The sequence below is a fragment of the Helianthus annuus genome, chromosome 10 (assembly GCF_002127325.2).
Source record: "Helianthus annuus cultivar XRQ/B chromosome 10, HanXRQr2.0-SUNRISE, whole genome shotgun sequence".
Taxonomy (NCBI): Eukaryota; Viridiplantae; Streptophyta; class Magnoliopsida; order Asterales; family Asteraceae; genus Helianthus; species Helianthus annuus.
In genome coordinates this window covers 145,545,661-145,558,090 of record NC_035442.2, presented here as the reverse complement: position 1 = coordinate 145,558,090, position 12,430 = coordinate 145,545,661, and the positions used below count along the sequence as shown (strand labels likewise).

At 37.5% G+C, this 12,430-nt stretch overlaps 1 protein-coding gene across 1 annotated transcript; it reads right to left on the bottom strand.

Moving 5' to 3' along the window:
- Positions 1-2,313: 2,313 nt before the first annotated feature.
- On the bottom strand, positions 2,314-4,984 carry LOC110885966 (protein Iojap, chloroplastic). The gene is made up of 6 exons (XM_022133709.2): positions 4,835-4,984; positions 4,048-4,210; positions 3,832-3,958; positions 3,561-3,699; positions 3,392-3,480; positions 2,314-2,736 (listed from the first exon to the last, which is right to left on the bottom strand). Exons 1-6 carry the CDS (start codon positions 4,855-4,857, stop codon positions 2,615-2,617), a joined length of 663 nt encoding a protein of 220 aa, XP_021989401.1. The 5' UTR covers positions 4,858-4,984; the 3' UTR covers positions 2,314-2,614.
- Between the last annotated feature and the right edge of the window lie 7,446 nt (positions 4,985-12,430).

Sequence of the window (12,430 nt, the reverse complement as noted above, 5' to 3'; positions counted from 1 at the left end):
TTGGAATCGTTAGGTCCCACCTACAGATTCCATTGGTACTCGTTGCTGGGATGGAGCCCCCTCCATAGCGCCCCCCCCCCCCACCTCACTTTGGCGTCTAGGAAATGGGGGAGGGGCGCTATAGAACGTCATTTTGGCTGATTTGGCAATGGCGATATACCACACCATGTGGTCTAATAGTTCTTTTTCTAACAGCAACTTGCATTAAAGAGAAAGCAAGGCGTTAGGAACAAACAATACAAACAAAGCCAAACATTACAGTGTGCAAGACGATCTATTCTTATTCCAAAGGAAGCTACACAATTTAATGTCTTCAACTGCTTTTGCCACGTTCGAGACTCTCGTTGAGAAAACCTGCTCGTTCCTAACCTTACGTATTATCTAGCAAGCTGAGAGCATGAACTGTATAAAATTCTACTTTTGGTTTTTAAAAGATTTAAAGTCTTGTGTACCTTAATAAGATCCGAGAATACGAAAATTGGTTACGAATAATACTTAAAACATGGTTATGAATCTAAAGTTTATATAATGGTATTTTATAATCTTTTTAAGACAACTAATAAGGTGTTATAGTGTTTTGCTATTATTTTTAAGTATTATTGTTTAATTGTTTAAACTTAGTACGTGAATAAATAATAATATGTTATTATTGGTTAGACTTAATAAGTGAATAATATGTTAGAGGAATGTTTAAATGAAAACCACTAGTTATCGCGAAAACTTGAAAACTAACTAAAAAGGCCTAAAAAACTTACAATTTTTTTTTGCATACCAATTTTCGCTATTTTAGGTATATAAAAAAAGTTTCAAAAAAAAAAAATAGTAGTGCACATACTACACGTGTGAATTACACATGTGCACTAAAAAAAAAATTTTTTTGAAAGAAGTTTTTTTATATAAAAAAAATAGCGATTTTTAATAAAAAAATTGAAAAAAAAAAAGAAAAAAAAATTGTGTGTTTTTTAGGCTTTTTTAGTTAGTTTTCGAGTTTTCACGATAAAAGTAGTTTTCATTTAAACCATCCCCTATTATGTTATTTATGAGGATATAAACATTTAAAATTGTTTGACACATCACATTATGAGAAAAAAAGAAATTACTGGTATAGAAAGATGTGTTTGTTGTTTTGATGTAAGGGGCGTTATTTCTCACCATGTAAGTTAACGATAAAGCCCCCTGGTTATGTGTCGTCAACGTGGCGCTTAAGTGGCGTAATAAAGCCTATGGCTTTAAACCACACCCTCTAGCCTAATAGGCATGTCCTCTCTCTCATGCCGCTGACTCACCCACCTGTAAAGACAAATTCACACTCCGTCTCTCCTTGTCACACCATCCCGTCCACTTCTCTCTTCCATATGGGTTAGGACTGGCATATCTTGTTAGACACGACCTGTTAAGACACGAACACGAAATAGGTAAACACGAACTCGATACGAAATCTTATCGTGTCAGTTTTTCCAAACACGAACACGACATGTTAAGACACAAAAAAACTTACAAACGTATCAGAAAACATGTTAAGACACGAACATGACTTATTAAGACACAAACTTACCCTGAAGGGGTGGAGTGTGGAGTCTAGGGCTGGCATATTGTGTTAGACACGACATGTCAAGACACGAACACGATAAAACACGAACACGAAATAGGTAAACATGAACTCGACACGAAAATTAACAGGTCTTATCATGCCGACCTGTTTAAGACACGAAACTTGTTAAAGATCAAACACAAACCTGTTAAAATCGTGTTGTTTCATGTCATATTTTCGTGTCCCTGTCGTCTTCTATGGGTGTACCCGTTAGTAATGGTCTTATGCCTTACACATTTGTAAGGAAAGATAAACTCAAAATGAGCTCGATAGAAAGTTAAGATTTTCTAAATTCAAGGTTATACTGTTTTTTTTTTAAATATCCAGTGTCTACTATCAAACCTTTAAAAACAATACACTTTGTATAAACACACCAATACCAAACTATAAAAAACTCATAACTGGGCACAAATATCATATATCAATGTTTAATATCATACACGAGAAAAATAAATATAGTGAGGTAGCAAATATAAAGATTTACAAAGCGTTGTCGAATTTTATAACCTGACGCTATTGAATGTATCCACTCCTCTCACACACTTGGTGGACACTCCTCTATTAAAGATAATCTCTATCACATAAGGGTACGTTTAACCAACCCCTTTTTAGTTTGGTTATATTAGATTGTGAATTAGCTCTTTAAACCTAAAACAGATAAATCGGTTTTGTAGAACTGATAATGACTTGATGATTTTTCATGGTTAAAACTAGAAACTATCTTTTGGAAAACAGATACTAGTCATATGATTATCTTAAGCTTGTTCTTAAATGCAATGATCAATTTAAAATCCCACATCCAAACACCCTACATACTACCTTTTTAACAACATTTCCTATGCATGCTTTTAACAACATTTAACTTTAAATGGGTAGAAGAAGACATTATTTCACCCTTGGTCTAATCTGCACCTTAAGTCATAATCTCCAGCACCCGTGTTCAACTTGATCATGCATGAGCCACTTTGGTCCCTCGTGGGTGAAACTACATTCTGTGCGTGTGGGGTTTTAACTGCCATCTTTTCAACGGCCAAATCTTTGTTCGTTTTCAAAAGGTAGCTCTATGGGAGTCGCGTTGGCGTAAAACTCTTCCAGGTTGTAAATTTCTCTTTGTTCCGGTAGAAATATGTGCACCACTACATCACCTGAAAATAATATATAACACCACATAGTTAATTGTAGAACCAAGAGTAGGGCACGGACCAAACGTTCGGCGACCCAGTTAGTGAACCGTTCGGCGGGAAGTTCGTTTGTGTTCCTTCGTTTATTAAACAAACGTACACGAACAAGAAATTTCGTTCGTTTAGTTAAATGAACGAACATGAACAGAGGCCGCGCTCGTTCATTTATGTTGGTGAATGTTTGGTAACGTGTTCGTTTGTGTTCAATAGTTCATTGATGTTTTTAGTTTTTATATTTTATTTAAATACTTCAGAATTCTGACAAATAAAATATTTAATAAGTGTTAAGTGTATTATATATTTTTCATTAACGCTTGTTTGTGTTCGTTTGTTTCCAATTGTGTTCATGAACATTACTTTGTGCTCATTTGTGTTCATCAACGTTCGTGGCTTAAAATTAACAAACAAACACGAACAAGTTCGTTTCCTTAACAAACGAACACGAACATAAAATCTCGTTCGGTAAATGTTCATGAACAGTTCGTGAACACATATATTTCTTAAAAAAATGAAGACGAACAAGGTCTTGTTCGTGTTCGTTCGATTTTTTTGCAGCCCTAAAGTAACACGACATTGACATAATCGGTAGTTTTGATCAAATAACTGAAAGAAAACCTACCAAAGTCTAATAAGGTCCATGAATTGGCTTTTGTATCTCCAGTAGCAAATTTCCCATATTGTTTTTCAGCTAGATCATTTATTCGGTTCCTGAAGTCCAACATAAAAATAATATGCATATTACTTTTTTGATTTTTGCACCATGGTGCGTTATATAGAGTAACAACTACCTGATGGCGTCAATTTGTGGTCTAGAAAATGCAGTGGTAATAAGGAAGAATTTAGTCCAATAAACCAAAGGTTTCACAAACAGGAGTTTTATATCAGCAGCCTTCACATCACTTGCAATCTTTGCTAATGCCACAGCAACTGTGTACAAGAACAAGAATAACGTCGAATAACATAACTAAGTTGCCGATATATATATAAAATATAACGAAAAAACATTAGACACTCAGAAGTATATATATAATATATAATATTATAATGTGAAGGGCTTACAAGACAAACATTCAGCATCATCATCCACCTCTGCAGTAGGAGATTTTTGGTCACTGCTTTTGTAAACAACTTTCCCGTATTTCTTAAACAGGTCATCATACATGTCATCAGTATCTTGACTCGCATTCTGCAGGTACAGCCAAGAAAACCAAATAATTACTTATTTTCTATAATCGTCTATGGAATTTAAAAAAAAAATTCAACATAAGTTCGTACTGCTGCTAGAGCCATAGGGGAAACCACAGAAGAACCCCTTAATGATCTTTGTATAGTCCTGCCCAGTTTATAACTTTGAGGCATATGTGACGGTTTCCACCCGTTTGCGTGTGGGCTTAAGTGGCACAGATCATGTGATGATATTAAGCTGCTGGCACTGAATCTGGCAAAAGACGAACAGAAAAGTAAGCATTCATAACTTATCAGTGCAAATTAGGCGTGTTCACAGTCCGGTTTTGACAAAAAAAAAATCTGTTTGACCAAAATTTTGAGCCAAACAGCTACAAACTGAACGGACCGGACAGTTGAAAGCGGTTTTCCGAACCATGAACCGAACGGCATCGGTCCTAACCCGGCAGAACCAGCTGTTTTGACTCGGATGCAGCGGTTCGGCTTGGTTTCAACAGTTTTTAAACACACCTAGCGTAAATTGTTTATCTTCTACATGTACCATAGCAAAATCCTTAACAAATAATACTAATATCATAAACACAAATCCATAATTCAAATCACACCGTATGAATACCTAATAATTTAACCAATAATAACATGGATGAATTCAGTGAAATACAATATTCGCTAAATTAACAGATATTGTGTAATAGAATCTGCGTATTGAAACCGTACAGGCAAGTATTGGTGAAGTGTAAACCCTAATTGAGGTGAAAATGACAGAACTGAGTCGATTTGAGGATAAAGAGTGTGAAATTAAGTGGATAAGTTTGTTGAGGGAACAGAGAATAAAGGTGGATGAAATGTATAGAGGAGAATTAGGGTTTGAGAGTACCTAGTATGGAGAGATGCAGCCATTGTCACCAAGAGGAAGAAGAAGATGATTATGCAGAACTCACAATGGTGCTTTATCCTTTCACCATGTTTCAGGATTAGGACATTTTTGCCCTTGTTGTAACACTATAATCACAATCATACCCTCGTATCCGTTGCATCCACTTGTATTTCTTTCCATAGAACGTTAGTTCGTTACAAAGGTTAGTGTGGTCTGGTATAAAGTCGAGGTTTTATAGTTTCACGTCAGAGTGATGTATACATTACATAAGTGAAGAGTTTTATCATTAATTTGTACGGTGTGAGATAATGTCCTTTAAAGCCCTATTAAAGAAAATACAAAAAAAAATAAAAAAAATCAAAGAGTAAAAAGATCTAATTGGTTGGAATCGTTGGGTCCCACATGCACATTCCATTGGCGCTCGTTATTGGAATGGAGCCCCCTCCATAGCGCCACCCCCACCCTCCCTTTGGCGCCTAGGAAATGGGGGAGGACGCTATAGAGCGTCATTTTGGCTGATTTGGCAAGGGCGGTATACCACACCATGTGGTCTAATAGTTCTTTTGCTAACACCAACTTTCATTAAAGAGAAAACAAGGCGCTAGAAACAAACAAAACCAAACATTACAACGGGTAAGACGATCTATTCTTATTCCAAAGGAAGCTACACAATTTAATGCCTTCAACCGCTTTTGCCACGTTCGAGACTCCCGTTGAGAAAACCCACTCGTTCCTAACCTTCCCTATTATCGGCTCTAACCTATCTGACTCGCTTTGTTCAAATTGAAGAACTGAAGGAAGAGAGTTCTCAAGATTGACCCATGTGGGGCATGGGGAAGCAACCTTTGGCAGGTCGGACGATATTTGCTACATCATGGAACAAATATGGACCTCACTATGCAGCAACCTTAGGGAACTGGTGCAGGCAAAGCACACGGGCTTCGATATTCTATTCATCTGAGTTTTATAGGATGTATTAAGACCTGAAGACCATGTACTGGTGACCGGGCCTGAAGGCCCACATAGCCACGCATGGGAACGAAGTTTGACATGTGGGAAAGTTAAGGCGGGATTGTAGCAACCAGAAACACATGTATGGAAATGAAATTATTATCACTTGGGTGATCATTGATGGGCTCAAGTTACCAGCACACTTCCTTGCAATCAAGAAAACTGACGAGTCTTCACAGTTGTAAATGTTCCTCTGAGAGAGGCGGCTTTTAGGCACGAGGTGCCAACTCTTGTTACCTCTGAATTTGATCTATGCATGATTTATGTCAGGCAATACACAACACCCTTGGCTCACGTTAGGACCAGAGCATTGCTTATCGCCGTTGGGCAAACGATCAGAGAAAACAAACTCTCCTGGCATTTGAAGACATGCTGCGAGCATGTGTGTGACTGGCTTTGGTGCAAATTGAAGGACTCTTTGTGACAACCCTCAAAATTCCATGTATTCCGTACAATTTATTAATGATAATTGAAGTGCTTGATGACTGTGTGGAATTACCTAACTGCTCTCTGATTTCTGTGTTATACTTACATGTGCTTGTTAACATACTAGTAGTATACAGAAAAGTTAGTAAATAGTCCTGTGTGTTTTCCTAAGTGTTAGAAATTAAAAGTATTACAATATATATATATATATATATATATATATAAGACACTTTACGGAACAATTAAGCACTTTAACGGAACAGTATTCAACCGAACAACCGGACATCACCCGGAACACAAAAATATTGTTAAACACATTGTTTCACTTTTACTAAGCTAGTTATGAGCCCCGAACATCATAACCTATCCAATAAACATATCATATGCATAACACCCTAACTAAACCATTATAATCTAACTAAGTTCCCTAACCTTGCCATTGCATACCAACTAAACACCCCCTATCTTCCCCACTCCTAGATTTTATTTGCATTGTTTATTTGATTATGTTGGCTCCATAGAAACATATTACACATAGGACATTAGCATGTTGGAAGATTATTTATATAACCTCTAGATTATCATCACTCTCATCTTCACACTTCAACAACACACAAAACTCTCCCTTCTCTCCCTCATGCTCGGCCGAGAACACCACCACCATAATCAACAATTTTCGATCATCTCCTACCAATTCCAAGAGCATACATAGGTGTTAGAAGGCATACAACAAAGCTCGGTGCGTTCGGAAGTTGAAGGACCACTCACATCTTCTTTTAACCACCACTTTTCTACACTCGAACTCCCTTAGCCTTGAGCTAGTGGTAAGAACTTAGATCCGTTCATTTTTCATGTTATTTAAGTGGTTAATAGTTATTTGATGATGAGAATCCATGAACACTATAGGGTCATAAACAAAGTCTTGAATATAAAGTAACATGATGATGAAGTAAGATGAAAACATGATGTTAATATGAAGTTGTTTTGATTCTTGTTGATTATCTGATGATTTTCTTGTTAATATTGATGTTTGATGTTGTTGTGATCACTAAACATGTTAACGGAATCGATCGAACACGAGTTAGAAAGCTAAAAGCTGAAAACAGGAGTCTGATTGGTGATTATAGCCAACTTCAGTTGGCTGTAACAAGACCTTAATAACACGAAAACTGTATTTTCTGAAGCCTAGATTTATGTATTATGAAATACGGTTCTAATGGCACTGGAATCATAATTTTTGGACTTTGTTTACTATTTTTAAAGTGTCGTTTTGTAACAGCAGCTAAAGCTGCATTTTTGCTGCTGAAAATATGTGTTACATTCTTCATCATAACTTGAAACCTGAGTAGAACTAGGTCACGAAATTGGTACTATAGATGGACACTGATATCGTAGTAATTGTCCCACTGGAATTTCATCAATCCGACTTACAATGAATTTTTAATGAATTATTCCGTGGACTGCAGTCAGAAAGTAATGAATCTAATTGCAGTCCGGAAAATGAACTTTTATAAAATACTGGTGATGAATTGGATCCCAATATTTTTACACAATAATATTTGGACCGTTTAGCACCTTCTATAAAAAGTTGGGAATTTTTGAAGTAAGATAACTATTTTATTAAAATGACCGAAAACAACCCAGTTTTGGATATTTAAGTTAAAATGACAAAAGTAGTAATTTGCGTGTCTAAATGTCGAGTATATTATCTGAGGATGATCTAACATGTCATATGTCAATGAAAGTAATATGTGCAATATCGTATGCCTGTTCTTGAGTAGCTATAGGTGGAATGTTGATATGAGCATGAACTATTGATGTGATGCTTGTTATGTGATAGACGCGTGTAGGAACTTTGTGCTTATTTGAAGTCACTAATAAACTAAGTGGTAATCCTACTAGGACGTGATTGACCGACTTTGACTGTTAGCTATATTTGAGAATCTAACCGAGCAAACCGAGGTGAGTTCACACACTTTCTAAGGCATGGGATTCCCGGTGGTTGGGAATGGGTTAAAGAATTTAAAATGGAATCTACATATCCTCCTTGGGTAGGATATGTACGGCCATCCTCCATAGGAAGGATGCCAATATTAATCCTGCGTATTCTCCTTGGGTAGAACTACGTACGTTCGTCCTCCTTGGGTAGGACAACAACCTTAAACTTACTAGACAAAACTCTATCATGAAGTCCCTCAATTTATATCGACTTAATCGCCGAGGCCAATGGCGAGCGGGTCATTAGTTAATAGCGCTATTAGGTTTAGCAAACCTCACACCGTGCCAGTCGGACGGGCGTGTACTAATGGACTATGGCAAACTGTCAGTGATGATAGACACTGATGTAGGGCACAACTTATTTGCGTTAGTAGTCGATATGGTACGGTCTAGTGGTTCACATGGGGAAGCCCCCACTGATCATGGATATGGTTTGGGTAATAAAGAAAGAACCGGTTAATTTTTACTTTCAACTAGGGGTAACCCCCACGGCAATTACGCCAACGAAAGACAAACCACATTTTCAGAAACAACTTAAAACTAAACAACCAAACGTGAACTCACTCAACTTTGTTGTTGACTCGTTGTTACATGCCTTACAGGTCGTTAAATGCTTGGAGCTTGCACGAGGAAGGAGTCGTTGTGGGATACGGATTGTTATGTTCCGTGCTTAATATTTAAATCCTTATGAACTTATTAAACTTACGCTTTGGACTTTAAACTTATAAACTATGGACTTATGTTTTGGGTTTTACTTTTAATGCTTCCGCTGTTTAATTCGAACTTAGTTAACTAGCTTTGGTCGCCAATTGTATTGTGGTTGATTTTATTTACTTATTACGTTGTTCAATATGATTAGTGGCTCGATCCTGGTCATGTCACGCCTCCAAGCGATGATACCCAGCATGGTGGATTTTGGGGGTGTGACACTCTAAGAGAACTAGCTTCTTTTTATTTAGAGAGGAACGATTTGCCTATGATTGAGTATTACGGTGGCAGTTATCATCTTGGTAACAAGACAGCTCTGTTGAGGCATTACATAGATAATAATGCCAACCTTCTTGATAGACTGGGATGGTTGCCAACTTAACTACTGGTCTAGGACTGGTACTCGAAACTCTTGGGAAGGTTGTTTGGATCGGGAGTCGATTGGCGGCAACACGTGACCGTCAAGAAAGCTGATAAACTTAGGAAATGCTGGAAGATCGATGTAGGCGATCATATCGTGTTGAAAGTCTCACCCTGGGAGGGTGTGGAATGCATGGGAAGCATGGCGAGCTTAACTGACGTCACGATGGACTATTCAATAGTCTGGAAAGAATCGGTAGCGTAACCTACAAACTCGAGTTACCCGACGAATCGGGTAACGTACGCGATGTCATTTATGTTTCGGATCTAAGGCAGTGGTTGTCTGATGAAACACGTGCGATACCTTTACTGGAGGAATTTATCGAACACATGGACCAGGAAGTCAAGGTTCGTTAACTTAGTCGAATTCCAATCGTGAGTGTTCGTTGGAACTCAAGACGTGGACCGGGGTTCACGTGGGAGCGCGAGGATCAGATGAAGCTTAAGTATCCTCAACTCTTTCCTGTTGACCAATCAAATTCGGATACTACTAGTGAATTTCGGGACGAAATTCCATTTCAAGTTGGGGATGATGTGGCACCTGAGGAGAATCTGCAGCAATCTTGATTTATCACTTCACCTCTTTGTGCTTGCTTGTCAAATTTCGGGACAAAATTTCTTTCAAGTTGGGGATGATGTGACAACCCGAAGTTTCAAGATCCTTCCTATGCTTATTATTTGTTTGGCAAATCCTGTTTTACAATTTGATCTATGTGGTGTCGTGTGCAATTACCTGAAATGATTATATGCAGTCCATTTTATTAACTTTACTCAACATACTGACAACCATTAATTCATCAATATCTAAATTGGACTTTAGGCAAACATGGTATTGGACTGTCAATTTAAAGCTGGTGCAATGTGAAATAGTGGCCCAAAAGTCTTATCAGACCACATGCAAGAGTGGCCGACAATTTTGAACTTATAATCTAATTGGACCGAAATTGTTTGTAGATATTTAAAATGGAAGTTAATAGTGGGCCGGCTATGTTGGGGTTAGCTTGATATTGGTATGCACGTGCACACACCCTATATCCGAATTATACTGGGTTTCGGCCCACTCTCATGTCTGGCCCGTAATGTTGAAGTTGAACTATGTTATGTTTATTTATAAATTATGAAATAGGGTTAAGTATATTTGAATAATTAACAAAACAAAACCCTATTCTCATCTCAAGACTTTGAACGGTTGTAGCAGACCCCCCACCCTTCGAGACATTATATTCTTGGATCAAGCTTGTGGGGTTAGTGAATTATCATGTTTAATCCGTTTTGATAGTCTTGTTGTGTATGACTTGATCGCATGATGTTAGATTTGTATTAAACATCCTGTTAGACTTCCTGTTGTGATTGTTACTAACTTGTTACGAGAATCAGTTGAGGGATTATTTGCGAATATGTTGTTATTAGATATTACAAGTTAGGAATGCATGATAGTTGGTGATGTGTATGACTTTCTGATATGTGTTACAAACTTGGAGAGAATGGTTGAAGTATGATTTATTGGTTTGATGTATGCTTACATTATTATTAATAGTTTAGGTTGCAATATAAGTATGGTGTGGCATGATTAATGTATGGTGGTAAATTGTAATGATAATAAACTGTTATGTAAATGGATGAATAATCACATGTGAATGATGAATATTTGAGGATTGGGATTGAATGATTTTATCATATATTGATCTCGATCAACAAGTAGATTAAATATACATGTTTATGTAGTGGGTCGGGTAAAACAGGGATGGCACACACACATTGAAATTGGGCCTTACATGTTCTGTTGGGCCACATGGTTTAGTAAATTGGATAGTGGGCCGAGATGTGATAATAAGTTGCATAAATTACCTATGGGCTTAGGGGTAACAGTGGGTCGAGTAAATGGAATTGGGCCACACATTGGAGAGGGTTGGGCTCGATTGGTTAGGTACTATTTATTGGGCCACCAACTGATACGAGTGTATGTTAGGCTTCGCGTTACAAGTTGTGCACTCGGGTTTGGGGCTTGTTCTAGCACAAGTGTTCGTTTACATAGTAGACATTTAGTGTCGTAAATTGATATTTAAAGTGGAACCCAGTGAATCATTAACATGGTGGGGATTCAAAACATTTAGTACATGAAAGCATGGTGTTTGTTGCAAAGTGTTTAGTTGCATAATCTGATAATTTGCATGATATTATACGGTGCCTACTTGTGTAATGTGTGTGTAGAATGTAAAGATTAAGCGATACACGACTGATTGTTAATGGTATCCATGTTAGGATCATTTTGAGCAATTTGAACACGTAACTAGTCTTACCGAGCAAAACCAAGGTGAGTTCATCTCTTGAGCATGCGTCCCGGTGGTTGGGACAGTCAGTGGGTATCCCGGGGAGGGATAAGTCTTTTGGGTAAAAACGGGAATGTTGGATAATATACTCTTCCTATTACCTTTAAAGTCCCTCCGTGTTGTTTGGTTACCGGGGAGGTAACATGGTATTAGTTAGTAGCGCTACTTAGGTTTGGCAACCTCACCCCGTACCTGGGAGGATGGGTGTTGAACTAATGACCTAGTCATGACCAATGCTTTGATAGAAGCATTGGAGAAAGGGCAAAATAAACAGAAGCCGTCTTGTATTCGGGTTATTATAAACATTACTTTTGGATTTAAATTCAATGGATTAACTAAACACTTGGTAACCAACGTTTTGTAAAACTATGAACTCACCAGCGTTGTCTGATACACTTGTTGCATGCTCGCAGGTCGTTAGATTATATGGATTTGGAACTTGCTGTCTGAAGTAGCTGGAGTGGTCATGGGTCGTGCTAATTGGATACGAATGATGGGTTTATTGATTACATACATTTTATTTGAAACAGTTAAACTATGATTTCTTTTATTCGCTTCCGCTGAACATGTTGGTTTTCATTTAAACTTATTGATGTAACTTTTCATTAATACTTGATGATTTTATTTAACAACTTGTGATTGGTTCAATATGATTAGTGGCTCGTTATTGGTTTGTCATACGCCTAGTAGGGTTTCCCATGGG